Genomic DNA, 21,940 nt, shown 5'->3' on the forward strand with positions numbered 1-21,940 from the left:
TTTATCATGGATTACATGTCCTCAGGTTTAATATAAATACCCAGGACTTTGGATTCCTCATGTGACTGAGAGGTTGTTACAGACAATGGAAAAATTTTCACTGCCTTCAGATACTTGAGCTTGCCTATATTAATAAAAAAAGCAGTTTACTAGCAACAGAGGAAGTCCCTGTCGATGATATGAGAACAAGAGTTTTTCTGCTCTTGACCAGTGGGATGTTTCATACTTTCTGCTCTTTTTTTATAGTGAAGTTTTGCAAGTCTGGCCCTTGACTCTGGCATGCTCAAATACAAAGGCTTTAAACTGTTTTGAAATTAAGGATTTAGCAAACAAACACAGGAATCTTCAGAGGCTCACACCCAACTGTTTGTTATCTTTCTGCTGCTGTACGTATTTGTAAAACTCAGCTATGTGAGCTGGGCATTACACAAGAACTTTCAGCTTCTGTTTGGTGTCTTTAAACTAAAGTTCTCTCCTCTTACCCCTTTGAGGAAAAATGTGCTTGTTAATGTGAACCCTGAGCACTCCAAAACAGAATGCAAATAAAAGAGGTTTAAAAATATAGCTCACTGACTTACAGACCATTTCTCATAGTTGTGGGTTGTAACTGATAATTTTGGGATACCTCATGTCACAGGTTCAGCCAATATCACTAAGTGTAAGTACAATTCATCCCAGGTTAGGCTCTCCAAACATGCCAATACACAGGTGTTTTCCTTGAACAAGTAACTTAAGGGTTGCATGAGCCTTTGTCTTTTCTTACCTTTCCTTGAGCACCGTGATTGAAAGTTTAGTGTTATTGCATACCAATCCTTACTTCACTGTCATTTACTGTTTGCTCAATATGCAGTGCAAAACCTGAACTACTCACCATTTCTTAAATGGCATCATTGTGGAGAACTCACCTGTTTCTCAGCGGCTCAGTAACTGGCTTGCTTCCCCTCCTAGCACAGGCTCACACTACCCCGCAGCACTGGTGTCTGCATCATCTTTCTGCTCAGACATGCCACACTCAAGGTGCCATTCATGAGTAACCTGGCACTGATAAAGATACGAATGGTTTGCTGTGAGAGGTGATGTGCTTTGACATCAGAAAAGAGCAAAGGTTACTGTTGCTTCTCCTCTAACTACTAACCATTGCATAAATAAGCTAGAGGGTCAACCAGAGAAAAGATGAAGCCTGAACAGTGCTTGAGCTCCTGGGGGCCAGGAGTGAACCAAAAGCCCTTCAAAACTGTGGGTCACAGAGGCCAGCAGGAAAGTGGCAAAAAGTCCAGCAATCTGCTTTCTGCTGCCTGCAAGGAGCCCTCAGGTGGGTGAAGCTTGGTTTCTGGGAACACTGCAGCATGATACTATGTCCTCCTTATCACATTTCAGCATTTCTGAAGCAGAGGAAATGGATTTTTGTTCATTCCAGCTTACCCTTCAAGTTAACCCCAAGTGTAAGAAAGTCAGGAACTGGTTAACGAAGGCAAAAAACAAACACACACAAAAAATTAAATTGAGAGTCTTTTTTTGTCTCCCTTTTCTGTATGGTATAACATTTTTGTACTTTTTCCCTTATCAACAAAGTAGCAGACTTAACAAAGAAAGTCAGGCCAATCCTCACTTTTTCCCTTGCACAAAGTAAAACCATATTCCAAGAGCTGGGAAACCCAGGAAACCCCTGTGAAGTCTGCAGTAGCATCGGAGCTGACAGAAGGATTGGTAAAGGGTTTGTGGCTTCACACAGTGCCAATATTAGGCCATGTGTCCGGGCCTGAAAGGGGTTCATGGTTATCTACACACATTTACAAGCAAACATACAGTAAATAGGGGAAGGCCGGATTAAGACGCAGCACTGTGTTACAACTACAGGTTGTGAGACTCAGAGGTAATGGCTTTCACTTCTTGGTTTTCAGGAATTTTGTCCTGGCAGCATCTGAACCGTGGGCTGCAGGTACTCTTCACAGAAGATGCCCCAGTCCTGTCCTGACCTCATATCAAGACTAGATATGTACACTTTATGCCTGTTTGATAAGAAGAAATGCGCTGGCACGTATCAGGGGCTTGCTATTGTACTCAATATGATCCCAGCTTGGGATATCACAGCATGAGCACCAAGGGTCACATCACAAAATACATCTCTGCTACGGTTTAGACACAGCCTGGAAGGACTTGTGGCAGCCTTTTATGCTGTCTGCGGAATCCCAGATTCAAAGGATCTGCTCTTAAATCCCAACCTAAAGGAATGCCACAAAGACTCATGTCATGCTTGGTATCAATAAACTTTGTACTATTTGTTCTTTAAACATCTGTATACATTTATTTGCTTGTGACTTTGGACTAAGTCTTCCAATCTGGATCATTCTCTCCTGTATTTCAGGTCTATCTTTCTATATTTCCTGTCTTTACCCACAACTGTGTTATCTCCAGAAAGTGAGGAGCGCACGCTCCAGAGCGAGACGTAGGCATTTGCCATCCGTGGTTGGAAAGACCTACCACAAGGGAACAGAAAATTCCACATAACCCCAAACACACGTTACAGCACACCACAGCCTGGGCGTGTGTGGGGCTGGCAGTGCCAACACCTCCCACCAGAAACCTCACCACTTTCGGTTGCCACCTTCGGGGTTGTCCCAAGCACCGACTGCGTTGGCATACCAGAGAGCTTGGGGGTCAGAAGACCTTGCACTGCACTGCCTGTGCCAAGTGCAGAGACAGCCGCACTCGTGGCACACACTTTCAGTCAGAAAGTGGAGAATTTTGACATGAGCCAGCCCAAAAAAACTCCCGCCGGCCGCTGTTCCCCGGGGTCCTTGGGTAAAGGCTGTGCAGAGCTGGATCGCTTCAGTGGAATGTTTTAGTTCCTGCACCCAAGCCTCCTCATGCTCCTCGTCCCCATGTGTAAAACCGACAGTCAAGGCAGCCTCTAACGTGTCACCCAGGGGCTGTCGGAGGGGTGGAGGCGCCGCGCCCCGTTTCCCTACCGCGGCCTCCGTCGCCCCCCGCCCCGCCATGTCGCCCGGGACGGCGGCCGCCGCAGCCCCGTCGCCCTGGGCCGGCCCGCCAGCGCGACGGGGCGAGGCCCGCGGGAGGAGGGCTCGGCTCGCCGCCGGCCCACGTCCGCTCCCCGGCCGGGGAGGAGGAGAAAGCGAGAGAGGTCCCGGCAGAGCGGTTGGGAGAGGGTTTGAGAGAGCCCTCCTCCCCCTTCTCCCACCCCGGAGGGGAAGAGGAAAGGAGAGCCGTGGCGGGCGGCAGAGGATGATGATAACTTAGGGCCGTGCCTGGTGCTGGAAGCTGCCCGCGCTGCCCGGGCGAGGCGGCTGGGAGGGCGACAGCGATGTCCCAGGGCACGGCAGGGGGAGAGGGAGCACCCCAGGTGCTGCCGGAGGGGAAGGAGAGACAGAGGAAGAGGAGGCGGAGGAAGAAGAAGGAGAGTAAGACGCGGCTGGTACGCTCCAACGTGCTGTTACCTGAGGCTGAGGTGGAAAAGTCCAGGAGCACAGTCCTGGCCTGCAACCGTCTCAAGACCACCAAATACACAGCTCTCTCCTTCCTGCCTAAGAACCTCTTTGAGCAGTTCCATCGCCTGGCCAACGTCTACTTTGTGTTCATCGCGCTCCTCAACTTCGTGCCGGCTGTCAACGCCTTCCAACCGGAGCTGGCCTTGGCCCCCGTGCTCTTCATCTTGGCGGTCACTGCCATCAAGGACCTGTGGGAGGATTACAGCCGCTACCGCTCCGACAAGGAGATCAACCACATGGAGTGCCTGGTGTACAGCAGGTGAGACGGGGCAGGTGCGTGCCGGGGTGGCAGCCGGTGGTGGAGCTCTGCTGGGCATGAGGATTTGGGTAAGCAGAAGTGGTCAGCAGGTCTGTTGTGGAGGGTTTTCGTTTCCACTCCATGTGCAAAGAAACTTAGAGTTGCCCCTGGAGCTGGTGTCTCCCATCTCTTTACTGGGAACTGCAGGAGTTCCTACAGTGCTGTACGTTGTGGTGAAAGCGAATCTGCTCTGTTTGGTGGTGTCCCACAGTAAATCACTGATTTATGAGTAAGCAATGTTTTTTTATAGGTGTACACATGTGCTCCAGGCTTCTTAGTGTTTTACACTTTAAAGGAAAGACAGTGCATGGCAAAGTGAGTGTAAGCATCACTCAAGCAGTATTTGATTTGCAAGCCTTTATGTGATCGCTTCCCAGTGTGAGCGGTCAGTTACACCAGTGAATAGTTTCAGTCATTAATTTGGTTATAGCAATATGAGACCTCACTCAAGTAATCTGCTATTAAATCTTCACTGAGTGAAAGAAGGATAAAGGCCAGAGGCTTCTGAATTTGAGCTAGGTCTGTGAGGTTTCCTGACATGTGAATTAGTGAGCTTAAGCTGTGTTTGCTTTTCTACAGAATAAGGCAGCCTTTTCTTTGAACATTCACTTTTAAGCAAACACTTTTTATTTATCATCCCAAGTATTATTATTCCCTGCGACTTCGCTATTTCCCAGTGCTCATGGATAAAGCGTTAGGTCATTTATCTCCTTCAGATTTACTTTTTTTTTCCTAAATGATCCATGCTATACATTCAGAGCACAGCCTTGGTATCCATAAATCAGACTGAAATAACTTTTGCACCAACATTTATGTCCTCAGAATCCAGCTTTACTGAATTTTTGGTTTGCTTTTCTCTCAGTGACAGATAGTCATCTCATAGTAGCTAAGGCTATGGTTTTCTGGGGACTGAGAGAAGAATGTATGTTTCGAGAGAGCAGGTTTTAGTTTTGTTTCTGAGGCTTCTAAGTTTAACAGAAACGAAACACGTGCCAAGAAGCTTACACTCTGATTCCACAGCCTGCCTGGGAGGGGTCCTCTGGGCTGTCGTAAGCTCCGAGGCAGAGCGCAACTCTCCTATTGCAAGAAAGGCATGTGGGAAGAAAACCCCAAAAGCTAAAAAGGACTCAGAATAGGCTGCATTTTCAACATCAGCAGTCTCAGCTTGTTATTTCACAAAGTCGTATCACCCAAGAAATCTCACCCTGGGATATTCCCCCCCCAGTAGATATGCATGCATGGGAACACAAGTAAAATGGCTTATTTCTGTAAACTAAACCAAAAATAACCTAGCCAAATCACACACGTAGGCATCACTAACCTAAGGCTGTAGTTAGCGCCTTGCTTGTCTGTAGTTGTCCTTAACTGTGAACACTTTTGGTGTTGAGAGAGATGGGTGGCAGGAGGGCTAATAAGGGTCTACTCTTGCAGTAAAGTATAATAGTACTGATGAGGATGGTTAATCTAGCCTTTACCGAGTGAAATCAGTTTGGAAATAAGCTCTTGTGTCTCCTAGGCTGAAAAGAAAGAAGTACCTGTTGCGGAAGCTATTCGAAATATTAATGAATACCAGTACTGGGATATCAATTCTAGAATGTTTCTTCCCCCTGCAATTTTCCGTATCTTTCTCTGCTGCCAAAAAATTAGACATGACTGTGAGAAAAGGTGTACCTTTGGTGTTAAAATCACTTGTGCTCTCTTGGGCATGCCAGCTGAGTGCATTGCCCTTTGTAATGCCTGTGCTGTTCCAGAGTAAAAGTTAGAATTGTTCCTTTTACTGCAGAGTTTAGATTACTGCTAAGTGACACACAGATTGATTTGGGAGTAGTTTGCCTTCGCATTTGCATCAGCCTAATCTCTGTGGGGCAGCAAACATGTAAGTTTAGGAACTCTGTTAGCTCTTCAGGCACAGCTTTCTGTCTGGAAGCAGAGATGAATGGTGTGTCCATACAGCCTGTTGCAGGAGCCTGGTTTCTGGTAGCAGCTCACCTATTTCCACCTTCCAGCAATCCCTAGGAAAAGCTTCCCTCCCACAATTGAAAAACAAAAACAAAACAGAAGATTAAAATAATTTGCTTATATGTTTTTAAGCTGACCCCTTTTTTTATTTTTTAGCCTTTTTTAAACTTCACCAAGCCACCTTTTTGAACATCCTCCAGCTCCAGTGAGTGAGGTGGGACTAGAAACTTGCTATTTTGGGAGATAAAAGCTAAGATTCTCACTAACTCAAGTGACAGGGAACCAAGATTGAGAGATTTGTATCAAGGTCATGAAAGTTGCTGGGTGTGAGTTCAGAAAAGCTGTTTTCTCAGAAAGGTATCATGCCAGGAGAAACACAAGGGATTGGACGTGACTTTTTGTTTCTTCATTTTGTTTCTGGAAAAATGTTGAAGTATAGATGTCACATAAGGAAGCAATAAATGACAGCTTTCCTCCCCACATCCGTTTTATCTTGATCACTTTATCAGTTTTAACACCTTTTGGCCAAGCCAGACTCTCTCTCGCCCCTGCCCCCCTGCTCTACCACTTCCTTTTGGTGTGGTGGAGGCAGACTTGATGCAAATGCTGTCCTCGATAGAGATGCTTCTGTAGGTAGGGCAGGTTAATGAACATAGCTGTAGTCGTGTGCTCCCCTATGGGCTGTCAGAGAGCAATGGCTCTTCTCTTGCTGGTCAGTGCTTCGTAGCTTTGAAAGAGGTCTTCTGCACTGTGATGGGCTCTCTTTCCTGCCAGCCTCCCATGCAGCTGCAAGAGTGCCACCTGAAACGTGGACCACAGCATTCAAACACAGACTACAGCAAATGACAGCCAATTGTAACAGTCGGCAACTTGAGACAGGGACTTTTGCTTCACAGTAGCAGAGAAAAACCCTCTATCTCATGTTATATACTGTTTAGTGATCAAGTAAAGGCTTGAGTCGTGTTCTGTGTGTTCTGTCATATATCCTCCATGTGCTGCTTTCCGGGCAGCTGAAGTACATGTTCCTGTTAGATACAAGCAGCAATTGATGCAAGATCTACAGGACAGGGAGAAAGCATAGGGATGGGCAGAGCCTACTGGTACTCATTAGGAGGAGGTTCAACAGCATGTAACTGGTGTCCACTGTGAGATCCTCCAGAACACCCCATGCAGGCAGATCATGTCAGTAGTCTGATCTGGGGGAAAATACTGTTGTCCTGCTATTCTGACTGCTTGACAGCTGGTGTGCAGACTAGGCGTTCTTCCTCCCGCTTGCGCAGTGGTGTGGACTCAGATGACCCATTCTCATACAGCTACTGCTGAATCAATGACTCAGTGGCTCATAGTTGGCAACACTTACCATACGATAGAACAGCAAAGCATGATGCAACCTAAAGTAAAAAGCTGAAGAGAAATGCAGCTTGTTTTCGCAGAAAGAAGACTGCTTTCATTTAGAAATTCTGAATGTTTTGGAGAGTCCTTCAAAAGATACTGCTTTCTAGAGTCAGATGGTGGAAAGGGAAAAGACCTGGTTCTTTGAATAATTTGAAAGAAGCTGTTGAGTTTGAATTGGCAACATATGTCACAGAATGAAGCATGCTGGAGAACTGCAGACTTCTGCTGCTCTGTGATGGGGTTTGCAGGTCTGCCTGTAAAAGTAGTCAGGGTCTTGACAGCCAAAGAGGGAAAGTTTCTTAGACAAGAGAAGTTAATAGGACCTCTCTGGAGGCCTTCAAGGATACCTCTCCCATTTGGCAATACAGAGGAAATTAGGCACTTATTTAGGAGGACAGTTTTACAGGTCACCTAGAATTTAGATTCCATGCAGGTGCTTAAGTTAGGAATGCTAGATCACGGCCAAAACTCTTTCTTAGTTTAAATGGAGGAAAGTTACAAGGGCATTAGAACCCAGCCTGCAGAAAATTGCTTTGTGTACATAACCTCTGCCAACCAGTGATGATCTTAGCCTCCTCTCTTTGTTCCTTTCCCTCATTTCCATCACCCAGGGATGGATGTGGAAGACTGGAGAGTACAAGTTCACAATCATAGCAGTGTAATCTTGTTTGGCTAGTTACATTTCTGCATTATTATCTTGGACTCGGACAATGGGAGGGTGATTTTTTTCTTTGCAGTTACTGTCCTCCAGCACTCACCAGCTTTGGGTGGAGTTGTGGATCGCACATGTAAATGTTCGCTCCAGATAATTCCAGGATGCACACATTGCTGCCATTGTTAAATATTTGATAGAACTAAATTTGCTACTGGAGCAGAAGTGTTAAAATTCTTCTAAGCAGGGGCTTTGTTTTCAGTGTGCTGTTACAAAGTATGGTATACATTTACATGGTATGTAAATAGAAGATGAAAAGTGATAACTACAATCACAACAAATAATGGCACTCATCCAGCAGGGAATTACGTTTTGTTACTGACTCAGTGCTGTGTTGGTGAAATAATCTCTGCTATCGTTTTTCTAGGAGCCTCATGATCAAAACCAAAGGGCTTTGCTTTTTAAATCTACTCTCTAACTCTTGCTGTGTCCATTGAAGATTATTGCTAAAGAGTGTAATGGTCTCTGCATACTGATCAGAGTGTTAACTACTTCTGTCAACCTGTGACTTAAAAAATCCATGACAAATTGGAATTTATGACTGGATATTTGTCTCCCCTGAGGTGTGGAAAATGTTTAATGGGGCACTCAGGCAGCTATCAAAGCAGGTTGTTTTACATTAAATGTTAATTTCTTCCTGTAAAACTCAGGAGGAGGAGAGAAGAGAGTTTGATGTGGGCAATGTGTTTCATACAATTTCCAAAATACGCTCCCTTCTTCTTCCCCTCTGTCAGCCTGCCAGTGAGAGCAATTCCAGCCTTGGAGAAAAAAGATGCAGCAGTTTCCAAATCCTCACAAAGGCACAGCAGAGCCCACTCATGGCCTCTAAAATAGCCGCATGATGACTTGCCGTGCAACCACTTCACTTCTAGGTGCCTTACTTTGCTGGCAGCACCAGTCTCTGAGGAGTTGGATTGTGATTATCTCCCACTACTCCCTGAATAGACCAGAGTAGCTTCTTGTCCCAAGACGTGCTGGCAGGATAAGACATTTCTCACCAAAAGAAATAAGCTTGTCTCATCTGTTCCAGAACACAAGTGTCAATCTAAATGTGATTCAAAAGTAAACTACCTGGGATTACTCAGTTTCCTCTGTGAGTGAGCTTAGTGCACAGAAAGCTGAAAGCAGAAAGTAGTGATCTGAATCTGTTGGTGAAGTCAGTGTTGCCTCCTTGAGTTTCAGAGAGGTGCGGCTTTGTGCATCTTACCGTGTCTTTATCCTTTGCTTCAGTTTGGGCTGGGCTGTCAGTGAAAAAACTTACTGGGAGATGTAGTAGAGGCTTTTCTGTTCGACTGATGGGGAGCAGTTCATTCTGCAGTAGAGTTTATCCTAGTATCAAGGAGTGTCTGTGTTAATCTACTGAGGTGTAGCCAGCTGCAATGCACAGGAGAACCCATCTGTCTGTCCAGCTATGTGCATGCTGTTTATTTGCTATTCAGTGTAGGGCGAATTTTGTAAGTGCCTGAGCTCGGAAAGAAAAATGTTTGCCTCTTATTACTGAGCTGTTTCACTTGTATAGGATGTCATGAGAGCAGTTGTAGGCTGTTTCACATGCCTCTGGCTAACTGCCAAAGAAGGTGCTGTTAATCTCTACTGAAAGACCTAGTGATGTCCCCAGATTAATTTCTGCAGATACATGCTGCACTCTGGAGAGACGCCAAAGCTTGTGCTAAGCAGACCACAGCCCAGAAGCATAGGTGGCCACCTTGTGCACAGATCTACTTGCTCTCATGTGTCAGTATTATCATGAGACCACAATTATTGCTAGAGGTGGCTGAAAGAATAACAGAATCTGAAAGAATTTGCTTGATTCTGTCAGAGTACATTTCCAAAGAAACTATATAAGAGGAAATTGCATGTATTGTTCAACTCTGCCGATACTGTGATTCCATATTCCACCTTCCACGTCATCTAGTCAGCAGAACTGAAAATCAGAATTGAAACCCCTGATAACCATGCTATAGATCAGGGTTTTATAGAACTGTTTATTAGCTAGCATGGCATAATTTATCTAGGGCATTGCTCCTGCTAGCAGACCAGTCCTCAAAAAATACTTACTGGAGTGATGCTCCCAAACTCTGCCTGGGAGGCCCTAATTTTACTATGGGAGTGTTGGAGGACTCCAGGGAATGAAGAAGACTTAAATGGCTTGCTGTGGTTTTCCCTCCTTCTTCTGACTATTGTTGGCTGATAAGGAAAATGAAAATAAGAGAAAAAAGGAGAGTTCCTGCCACTGGGCAGGACTTACATGGACACCTCATCTAGGCTTCCACAAGCCTTATGGATGGACATACCTTGATAGAGCAGCAGAAGTCAGAGTGCTGAATCTCCCTTTGCTGTGTAATCCAGCATGCTTCCCCTTTGCAGGATAGTTGCTCTGCCCAAGAGCAGTCAAAGACATGCCTGTCTTCTCTGCCTGCACCACTAGGTTTTTGGCCTTTTGGATATGTGGAGCTTTTGTGTATATACACAGTATGGGCAGTGCGGCTAGCAAGCCAAAAACATGGCTTCAGGGTTATGCCCAATTTGCAGGATTTTTGCTGTGCAGGCTTGGTTTTAGCAACCACATATACTGAGAGCAATTAAGTTCATGAAAAGCAGAACAAGTTGTTTCACTTCACGTAATTGAGGAGGCAAACCAGTTTCTAGAGCTTACCTTCAGCCTCAGTGTTTCCACTTTGGAGTTGGCACTAATGCAGCTGTGTTAGTGGTCAGTCATGTTTGTACCCAGAAGAGACTTGCAGCAGAAACATGATGCAAACTTTGCTGCTATCCTGCAGCAACACATTCTGCCTCACCTTGTCTCACCAGGATGTGGAAGCAAGACAGTTGAACGCACACTGGGCCAGGAGAGTGCATTTCACTGAACAGCGTAATCATAAAGTGAGGAGCAGATGCAATGCTAAAAGCCAGGACACTGAGCTGCGTAGTTCTGGGCAGCAGCTTCCTCTGATGTATATCAAGCACAAAAGTTGGTGCACACCCAAATTACAGCCACAGCGCAAACATGTGAAAGATGCTAGCTTATAGCTTTTCCTAGGTAGGTGCTTGTGCTGGTGTGGAGGGGAGAGGAGGTGCAAAGGGCATGTCAGTGACATCCTGTCCCAAGAGCTTGAGTGGCTCTAATATTGAGCTCAACTGAAGAAATGTACATATACAAATGTATTTTTGATTCTGAAAGATTTGATAAAACAACGCTCAGATTTAGTTTGAGGAAGATGGCATGCATGTTTCTGAATGAATTGGTTTGTTCTTTGCTGTGTGCCCAAAAGGTGGGAATGAGGGGAGTTCAAACTAAGATCTTACAGTGCCTGCAAGATGTGAGCTGAGAGGAACAACTTTCTCCCTTTTACTATTTCTAAGATATAGCTACACAGCCTGTCCATAGACACCTGCTAGCCACCCAGCTAACAGGGTGTTCTGTCCAGTGGACTGCTGAGGATATCTAACCCTTATGAGCTGGCAAACTACCACCTAGTTTTTTGCTCCAACAGGAGCGGTGGCTTATTCTGTTTCGAGACTGTTGCAGGTGAAGATCTCTGTCACGGTCAGACTACATCCTTAAGGCCATGTTGGTCAAAGGACAATCTTGAACTGGCAAGGCACTCATTTTAGGGGTGGGAAACATCTACCATCTCCTCTGCAATTTTATTACAATTTTATTCTTGTCTGATCACAATTTCTCTAGAGTAACAAATAGGCCAGTCTCTCCAGTGCAGTGGCCAACATTTGCATCATGCCCAGTCATTTCATAAACCCAGACTGTGCTGGAGATTTGTTATAATGGGCATGGAGGTCACTTGTTTTGTTTTTATGTTCTGGTTGCCTGGAAATACTGACCTACTTCAAGGAAGAGTTTAAATGTTTGACTGACAGCTGCACTCCAGTTCTTATGTATCTATGTTGCTATTGTAGTAACACTGATGATGTGAATGCTATTGCAGAATATTTGGTATTAATGTAGTTTTGATGGAGGTTTTAGTCTTTACCTTCTGGAGAGAAAGTCCATTGTGAAATGATAGCATTTGAAACCATAGTTTTTTTACCTTTGGATGTTATCTTATGTTTGCTAGGCTTTTTCTTGGTTGCACAGCCACATACCTATATGCTTGCCCCTTGTCCTACTACCTTTCTGCCTTCCAGTAATAACCTGAACATGCCTGGTTTGGCTATGTTTGCTGATCTTGTTCACTAACAAGTCATTGGCCAAGTTGTGATATCTCCCAAAATTTTGAGGCCAGTACATGAAGTGCTGAACAGCAGTCATCTAATCACAACTTGTGAGCGTGTTCAGGATCTCAGAATCCAGACATGGAATAAGATGCCTCAGAAGAGATGCCAGCGGACAAATTTTAGCAGGCAGATATAGCAGACAAATCCTTAAAGATACAGGAAGTTCATTAAGTGAATTAGAAACATATAACCTGTTTTGGCCAAAAGTAGATTGTAGGAAATCAAATCTAATTCACCTAAGTCTGATCTGGCAGTTGTAGTGCATTGTTTTTTTGTGGCTGCACACTTACGTTTGGGGGTTCAGATGCTTTCTATATTGTATTTTTCTTCCTTTTTAGAATTTCCATGTTCTCTTTGTCAGCTTCCCCTTACTATGCTTCCCTCTGCTGTACACCTGCAAAGCTGTGAAGCAAAAACTTGATCTTATACAGTTTACTGGAATAAAGACATATATTGGTTTTATCTGAACACTTGAGAGCTTTTTGATCTTTCTTCCTTCACTATCAGGCTCATATTTTATCAGAGATGCTTGGATAGTTGTGTCTGTCTCCTGATAGATAGGTTGATTTGCATCTTAACTCTTCTGCATATGCCATTATTTATCTTCCCTGTAAACAGTAGTGAGCCTCTGATTGTAGCTGGCTGGCAGGAGCCCCTCTCAGGTGCGAATTAGGTTGTCTCTGACCTGACAATGATATTTCCTGGGACATGAGGTGAGATTTATTTCATGCTTCTTTTAGCTAAAAGGTATATGTCCAGTCATATGACCAAGTCATCTACACTTGTGCAACAGTCAGTGGAGAGCATTGAACAGTTCGGGGTGGGTGGGAGGGAAATTCTTCCAGTTTATTTGAGACACTTGCCCCAGGTTAGTTTGAATCGGAAGGTCCTTACCTCTCTTCGGTGATCATACAGGTGAAGATGAACTAGAGGACTTGCTTATACAGCAAACTTTAGGTAAGGTGAATCCTGTTAGTAAACTCAGAGGGGATAGATTTTAATTCCTGCTAATGACCCGTCTGATTTTTGGACTGTAGGAGATTATCTTGTCCTGCTCAATATATTTAGTGATTGATTTATTTAAGAACTACACTTTGAGAATCACAGTTGCAAGTGTATTACCCTGTCAGGTGAAGGGGATAACCCAGTATCAACTGTTTCATCTCCTGCCACATTCTGCCTTCGGCATTAGCCCTTAACATATTGCTCATACTTGTGAAAAGTATTTATAACATTTATCTCAGTTCTGGGAAACAATGTAAGAGATGAGTTGTTATCAATAAATAATTTTCCTCTTTGAGTAACTGTTTACATTTGCATTTCTGTGGAGATTTTCAGGCTGCTCACGTAATCTTGGTATTTTGGGATGTTATTTGCTCTTTAACCTCAGATGCAGCTTTTGAAGAGGAGTGTTGAAACATAAGGTAGGAGGTTCCTAATTCTGCTGATTTCTATTTGTCTGGACGTACCTAAATATTAGGTCAGCTAAAATCACTTTGCAACCTGTGTCTCTTAAAATGCAGAGGGCAGTTGTGTGTTTCACATTGTCATGGCTGTTACAAGAGTGAAAGTGGGTCTCCACTGTCAGGCATCTCACAAATATCACATAGGGCTATTTGGCTTATGTTTTATGTCCAGTAGGATCTGATGTTAAAAACTGCACATGGTATTGCTGGGTGATCAGGGATCGAATCAGAGGAATCTTTGAATATCACTGATGTACCCCTTGGATGCCAGTTTTTATGCTGGAATTTTAATGCCTGTCCATATGGGAGCATAGGCACATGCAAACTTACCATATAGCCGTATAAGAGGTGCAGCACCATAAGATGTCATGCCACTGTTCGCTATCTTGAAAGTCCTAAGTTCTGTTCATCTCATTGCAGCATTTAACACTCTGCTCTTCCTGATTGTTTGGGCTTAAATGTACTGTCTCCTATTGGGTTCTTTTACGTATGTGTCTTATTTATTTTCAGTGCAGTTCCCTGTATCTGTCTGCTTTTCGTGACAGGATCATGTCTGTGTGTGGGAGCTCCTGTTTCTGTCAGATCCTGTGGGAGCTTTCCAAAATGCAAGTTCAACAGAAAAGCTCTACCACAGCTGAGCCAACCATCAGTGTAGTAGTGCTAATGTTTAATCTACTGCACCCATTTTCCAGGAGTCCAATTTAAAGTCTGACATAGCTATTGTCTTGGCCTGAACAATCCATGATATCACTTCAATTTGAGGAATACCACAGTAGAATCCTACTTTTAAGTCCTACCATGTTATATAATAAACTTGACTTATTAGCAGTGAAATAGCTTTTCTTCCTGAAGTGGGGCATCTGCCAGCTCATGCCAGAAAATGTGTGTAAGAAAGACCAGTAAGATGCATTTGCCAAAGAATAATGAAGCGTAGGATCTCCAGCCTGACAGTGTATCGCTATACATGCAGCTAACAAAGCTAGTACTGAAATGTAGTCTAGGATGAAAAGTCAACAGCCAGTGGATTTTGTGTATTTGCCAAGTGTTTGGTTGTTCAAGTTCATGTTTGTTGTTTTGTCTTTTTGTGTGTATGTGTTTGTTTTTTCTTACAGTTAATACACCAGGTAGAATTTATCAGCTATTACCTCAGTTTCACAACTGTTAAAGAACCGGTCTGATGATAGAATCATAGAATCACAGAATGGTTTGGGTTGGAAAGGACCTTAAAGCTCATCTAGTTCAAACCCCTCTGCCATGGGCAGGGACACCTTCCACTAGACCAGGTTGCTCAAAGCCTCGTCCAGCCTGGCCTTGAACACTGCCAGGGATGGGGCAGCCACAGCTTCTCTGGGCAACCTGTGCCAGCGTCTCACCACCCTCTCAGTAAAAACTTCTTACTAATACCTAATCTAATATCTGTCTTATCATTACCAATCTCACTAAAGATAAAACTCATAGGAAAACTGAAGTCCAAAACACTTATTCCATTTTAAAACAGAAATACTGGAGAAGAATATAGCACGATAAAGACAGAAATAGTGTCTTTGAAGCACATATAGTGTCTCTGCCTTTTAAAGCCTTTGTTCAACATTTTAGTGTAAGATTTCTCTAAAATTCCCCATGGTTATTCTAAATTCAGTCCTCCTTGGAATGCAGGGAGCAGAAGAGAAGGAGGGGAGAGTTCCTGAGTTTATTTTCAATGGCATTTCGTTTGGCTTGGAGGATTTTTATAAGACTACTTTGGTCTTTGCATATTAATTCAAATTCTTCCTCTGCTGCTCCTAAATTGGAAACTTTCCATTTTACATCTGGCAATCTTGTCCTTAGTTGTTTAACCTTTATGCTTTATCACTAGAAATAGCTGTTTTGTATAGTGAATCCAGCCTCTTAGGCATAATAACATTCCCTTCAGCTGTCCTATCTGGCAACTTCTAGAAAAGTCTTTGGGATTGTTTTTGTTTTGTTTTTTAACCACTATCCACATTTACAGAAAGCACGCCTGAGTTCATGGTGCTGTACTCTACAAAAAAATTTTAAGCAAGAAAAATATGTGTTCTTTACTCTTTACGACTGGAAGAAAGTTTATAAACAACCACATCTGCAGAAGTGGTTCAGACGAATACTGCATTGCCCCAGCTAATCAAGCAGTGTTCAAACTAGATGCAGACCTGATTGCTCATCATTTGGGAACAGAGTTCTTAACATTTCCACTTACATCGGAGTATACATCCAGATGCCCAACACTTCTGTGGGATGTCTCCTCATCCATGTCCAACTCTTCTCTGACCTGCTTTTGTAAGTCATTAGTTCCAGTTAGATTCCACAGCAGTTTGTTCTACAGAGGTCATATACAGTATGAAAATATTGTCTGCAAAGGAAGGGTTCCCAGTCAGTGTTCCTGTTACTGTGCTACACATCTGTACACATTTAGTGGGAGCTCTAAGGGTAGTATACAGTAGTACACAGTGAGAAACTAGGCACTGTGTAGTTAGAAAGCTTAGTCTGTTCATAGTTTTGCCTGAGTACAACTCAAATAAGAGGCAAAACCCAGAAAAAGAGATACTTCTTTCAAGTGTGACTTCCTATGCAGCTGGTTACGTGAATGCCAGTCCTTAGAACTCTCCACTCTAAGAAGTGTGGTTATACAGCGCACATTCAACATGAAGCAGTACTGTCCCAGCTGGTGTATCTAAACACCTTCAGAGTGCCATGCAGAGGTGCTTGCTGCTCCGGAAGCAATGTGTGCTGTGCTGTCTCTTGGCAGGGCTTGTGGCCAAGTTCTCGTGACTAACAGTTTTCTGTTTGTGGATGGGGCACAGCTGGTGGGAGTTTGAGACCCTGCCCTAATGTATTGTCCTTAGACTGAAAAAGCCAGTAAGAATGTTCAGTAAATGCAATGCAAATTGTATGACTACGCTTAATTTTGGGGGTTGTTTCAGTTTAACTGTGAGCAAATGGTAAACCATGATTCTCAGTACTGGTTGTTAATGCAGCAGTGTTTCCTGAGTAACTTTGGATGAAGAAGTAAATTGTAAAAAATAGAACCCTGTCAAAACACTTTTTTTTTTTTTTTTTGAGACATGTATATAATAGGTGTGATTTACCACATCAGCACAGATGAAATTACCAGAAGACTCATGATTCAGGATTGAAAAACAAATTAACAATCTGGATATAGGCTTAAGATACTTAAGTGAAGCAGATGTAAACAAGTGCTACTGCAAGTTGTTACCATTCTACTGTATTTCTGCCATCTGAATCCATTTTTACTGAGAAATGAAATGAAAAAGCTGCTTTTCAGTTCTGGGGGAGGGAGCACAACAGCCTTAGGAGTCCTCTGAAGCTTCAAAAAAGTAACCTGTCAGTGCCAAAGCAGTGCAGGCAGTTCATGTCCCAGAGTAATGTTTACCCTGCTTGAATTCAGCAGAAGAAGTCTCTCTGAGCCATGAGTTTTCCCCTGGCTTTCTAAAATAAGACCCTTTTTGCAAGTCAGACCTTCCTTTGGTTAATCTGACGCCCTCGTATGATGTACGGGATCACCTCCCATGGCCTTAAACTTCCCTGCCTTTCATACTTCATGTCTGTCTGCCTCTGTCCCTGTCATAAGGGCAATCCCTGGTGATTTGTGTAGGGAACACAAAGGCACATTTATGCCACCCCGCAAGGAGGTCTGTATTGGCAGACTGCGACGGGCTGGTGTGTTGGTCTGGGCAGAGCCCAACACAGCATTACTCAGATGAGTGTGTCCAAGCTGCTTGGCAAGGCTCATTAGCTAGTCTGTGTTGGGCACGTAACGCTTCATTATGGTCCTACTGCTTTGAGAGGAAAGCTGGCTGTAAGTTGGTTCAAATGTCTCCAGCTTGAACTTCCAATTTTATTTTGCACCCTGGAGCACTCTCTGAGCCTGGTTTACATGCAGGTTCTAATCAAGAAGAAATACTGAGGTTAAAAAGTTTACAGCTGTAGTACCATCATGTAGTACCATCAAATGTTCAATCCTTGGTCTGGGAAAGTATTTAAATAATAGACAGCAAACAGCCGGGGAATGTGTAGACATTACAAAAGCAGAGATAGATCTTTTTGCACAAGCCTCTGAAGAGTCCAGAAACTGATGGCCAAAATAACCATAGTGTTTTCACGGTACTGAAAGCAGGCGATGTAAAATAGCCAAGAAAGAGAAAATCCAGTCTTCTCACCATGACCTAGAATTATGCTTTGGCCAAACTCTGGGTCCTGGTTTTACATTTCCAGGAGAGGTACTTTACTTCCGAAGTTGTGCTTTGAACTCTCCTGGTGCAGAGAGGGCTGTTGGTTGACAAAGAGATCAGGCTGCAAGGGTGGTGCAAGCAGTCCTTTACTCAGCCTGCTAGGAGAGGGGAGGGCAGAGACAGACTTCATGCATCAGTGGCACTGGTTCTGTCTCCTGTTTCAAGTTATTAAAATAAAACTTCAGTGTTTTTTTAACAGGCATTTTCCTAAATGCTCTCTAATGCCCATAACAATTTTAGATGCTGGGAAGTAAATATTTTTCTTCTACCAGTGTGTTTTGGTTTTGTTTGTTTGGTTGGTTTTTTTTCTTCTCCACTTGGCAAACACTGGTATTTGGGGGTTTTGTGTTTTGTTTTGGTTATTCTTCTACAACATTTAGGATGAAGTAGAAATTAGCTTTGCTACCAACACCTTGCAGATATACACAAACAAAATACTTGAACTTGACAAAACAAGTTATTTTTTGCGTCAGTATTCTTATTTTCTGCTTGCATGTTTTCAGAAAAAGAATGCTTCTTACCATCTGCCATGGACAAAACATTGTGTCTGCAAGATCAACAAACTGATGGCTGCTTAGTACTGTAGTGGTCAGCTATGGGAGAGACGGAGAAAAATAGTCAAAATCTGATTATTAGAAGGGCACTTACGATAAGACCAGTGTTAATATAAGTTTAAAAAATAAGGCAAAAGACAAATGTGGTTCTGACCTCTAATGTCAGAAAAAATGAACTGTTAGTGCTTATAACTGGGCCTTGAAATGAGCCCTGGGAGTAGACTCAAGCTCTGTGATGGTTTTAATTTACATCCAGCCCTCGATTTCCTTTTTTTTTTTTTTTGATGGACAGTTTTCTATGCTTTACAAGCACATGAACTTTCACTGCAGCAAGATGGGAACATCACCTGTAAGAGAAAGTCAGCAGTCCCAAGGCAAGCTATATCCTTCTGAAGTCAGGGCTCTTAAGGGCGTTGGTGAATGATGTGCTTACTGTATCCTTCCTGTTCATCCAGAGCTCTCTAAATGTCTCATCTGTGTTAGAGTCGCTTTCCCTCCTGCCCCTTTTTTTCTTTTCTTGTTTGGTCTAGTGTCTCTTTGAATTGGTGAAAGGCCTTAAAGCATTTGGGGAGAGAGGACAGCATTGAATCTTAAACATTCATGGGGAGTCAGCACATCTCCACTAGGGTCTTCAGTGGGATCTTGAACAAGTTGAATAACCCTTTCTGTGCATAAAAGTCATAGTCTACAAAATGGGAACAGCATGTTTTATTTCACAGGGTTTTTGAGCTTTGAACTTTTAAAAAAGGTCTTTGTTGTGATGTGATTGCCCTTAAAACTGATTGGGGGTTCAATGTCTTGATTTTCTCATCTCAGGGATTTTCAAAGGAGCTATGTTATGTGGAGAAGCTTGATTGTTATTTTTTTTTCCCTTGGATTTTTGGGTTATTAGTGATCTGATTTCAAAATCTCTTTAAATGGAGTAACAAACAGGTTGTAGAAAAACTAGAGTCCCTGTTATAAAGAAATCTGTATCTACCATCTGTAAGGACCTGATTAGTCCCAATTCTACTGTGGTAGATAGATTAGAAGTACTCTACTTCTCCCACAATTCTCAAGAAAACTCTGAAATAAAAAAGATTTTAAAGGGGCATTGTCAAGCACACCAGAAAAAAGGTAGGCATTTAGTTAAGACAGAGCAAAACGTTTGGAGGTGCCATGTGAAGAAGTAACTACTTTCAGAAATTCCTCTTTACTGAAAAAATGTAACTGCATAATAACAGTTGCCAGCTGGTAGAGGTGGAAGAATTTAGAAGGAATGGAACAATGCAGAGTAAAAATGTACATACAGTAACAAATTATGGGCAGAAGGAGAGAATGTTTCAAGCTCTCCATCATGTTCCTTAGCTACAAATAATCCTGTGAAACATTTGTTCCAAAGGTCAAATAAAAAAAGACTTCAAAGCAAAAAAGGGTAATCCTGAAACTGTCTCTAGCAAGTTTATTCTGAAAGTATTTCAGAAGGTGAGAAACTTTTCTCATGAAACAGTCTCACAAGTTTGTACTGCAGGTAATGAGGAGTTCTGCAAACACCTAAACATGAGGATCACTTATGTCAACAGACTAAAAATGGGGTGTGTGTTTTTGGAAAACGTGCTTGGAGAAAGTGCTGATAGGTAAGGGAAACATTAAGCCCAATTCTGTGTTCACTTAACTTCCCTTAGACTGGACGGTTTTAAACTCAAAGGTTTAGATTGCACATTAAGAAGAAATTCTTCACTATGAGGGTGGTGAGGTACTGTAGCAGGTTGCCCAGGGGAGCTCTGGCTGCCTCATTGCTGTCAGTGTTCAAGGCCAGGCTTGGACTAGATAATCTTTGGAAGTGTCTTCCAGCCTAAACTGTTCTATGATTCTGTGATTCTATGCAGAAAAATAAAGGAATTCCACACCAATATCTGATCAGAGGGAAAGCTGGGTGACAGTAAGGCATTAGTTACCCTCTGTATCCACCAGCTAAACTTCGTTTAAAGTGCTGAAGTTGCTCGATGTTCTCTGAAACCACCTAGGGCAGCATGAGAGTTGTCTTCCTTGGCTTCAGTTACTTGGATATTAGCCATTCAGTCCTACCAAACTCTTAGACCTCCTCACTAGCCTGGGCAGAAAGACAGGCATGTCCAGACAGCTGGTGGTCCCATCCATCTTGTGCAGGGAAGAATCACCCACTAGAAGTGCCCTTGCCCTGTTTGCCACCTGCTGTGGAGACATCTAGGCAAGTAGAGCAGATGAGGTCTCTCATATTTGGACAACTGAAGTAAGGTCAAATGAAAACTTTGCCTCACCAGGAGAGTGGATGTAGATGTGCATAAAGGTGGTCTTAACATGGAAGTATTCTACCTTTATACTGATGATGAGAAAACTGAATCATACTAACAGACCTGTCACCTGCTTGTTTGACCTTTTTGTAAATATCAAACTTTGTTATGAATTTTAGCCTAAATGTTATCAAGTTTTAGGCCTAACTAGTGCTGTTCTATTGTTTTCTACAAGCCAGGGATGTGCTCTCTCAGAAGCAACTCTCCTCATTGTGCTGCATGTATCACTAAGCTGCTCATCAGCACCAAATCCCATGCTCCATTATAGGCCGAATTTTGTCAAAACTCCTGTAATTTTGTTAGCGCACCTGCTGTTTTTCTAACAATTGTCATGCTTCATTTCTCACTGGAGAGAGTTTGCTTTGCCTGTTGAGTGTGATTGAAGCTAGCAAACACAGCAGCAAACCAGAAGTTTAGACCCAGGCTGACAATAGTGCTGCGCCAGAATGGTGCCAGGGGAGCCCTCTAATGTCAAACTCATGTTGCCAGTGTATGGAGCCTTTCTGCGCTCGTACCTCTACCACCATCCTCACCCAAGAAACACAGGCTTTCAAAAGCTGTGGGCATATCTGAGTCCACTGCCAAAAGAAAAATGTTAGGCTAACCCTTTATGGTATCTTTTTAAAAAATTACGTTTCCTGAATAGTACTTAGGTTTTCTTATATAAACTGGGATACCAAAATGCTGTTTATGGTCATCCATAATTAATAAGTGGAAATCTATAAATAGTCAGTGCTAAAGTCTTTCTGGCAAAGACTTTGATGATGGTACAGGAAGCATTTCTCTGCCAGATATATAGGCATTTTCAATGCTTTTCCATTTTTCAATAGCATTTACTGGTGTCCTCCAAAAAAAGGATTAGTGTTCAAAAGTGTCACATACTTCTAGGAATCTGCCCATTGCTCCTGCTGTCTTCTGTTCCTCTATAATAATTCTGTAAACATTAGGCCATTTTCAGTACAAATGTTCTGCTTTATGTAGAAGGGAAAGAGAGGCTGCTAAAGAGCTGATAGTGAAGAAATACAGAAATGGAAAATTTACATCCAGTGTGGGTTTCTCTAGATTCTTTTGCTCATAGTGGCACATCATTTTGCCTCTTTCCAAGCTTTCAGTTTTCTCCTGGTTTGCTCTTCAGGGAAGTGGCGGCGGGGGGGGAAGAGGGAAGGGGGAGGAGGAGGAAGAAGAAGGTAAATAAGATTTGAAAAGAAGGAGCAATTTCATTTTTCAGAATGGAATA

General features: G+C 43.1%; 1 protein-coding gene across 1 annotated transcript; it reads left to right on the forward strand.

Moving 5' to 3' along the window:
* Positions 1–3,173: 3,173 nt before the first annotated feature.
* On the forward strand, positions 3,174–21,591 carry LOC115603949 (probable phospholipid-transporting ATPase VA). The gene is made up of 4 exons (XM_030476464.1): positions 3,174–3,765; positions 11,015–11,018; positions 16,994–17,001; positions 21,495–21,591. Exons 1-4 carry the CDS (start codon positions 3,323–3,325, stop codon positions 21,589–21,591), a joined length of 552 nt encoding a protein of 183 aa, XP_030332324.1. The 5' UTR covers positions 3,174–3,322.
* Positions 21,592–21,940: the final 349 nt, after the last annotated feature.

The sequence above is a fragment of the Strigops habroptila genome, chromosome 2 (genome assembly GCF_004027225.2).
Source record: "Strigops habroptila isolate Jane chromosome 2, bStrHab1.2.pri, whole genome shotgun sequence".
Classification (NCBI taxonomy): domain Eukaryota; kingdom Metazoa; phylum Chordata; class Aves; order Psittaciformes; family Psittacidae; genus Strigops; species Strigops habroptila.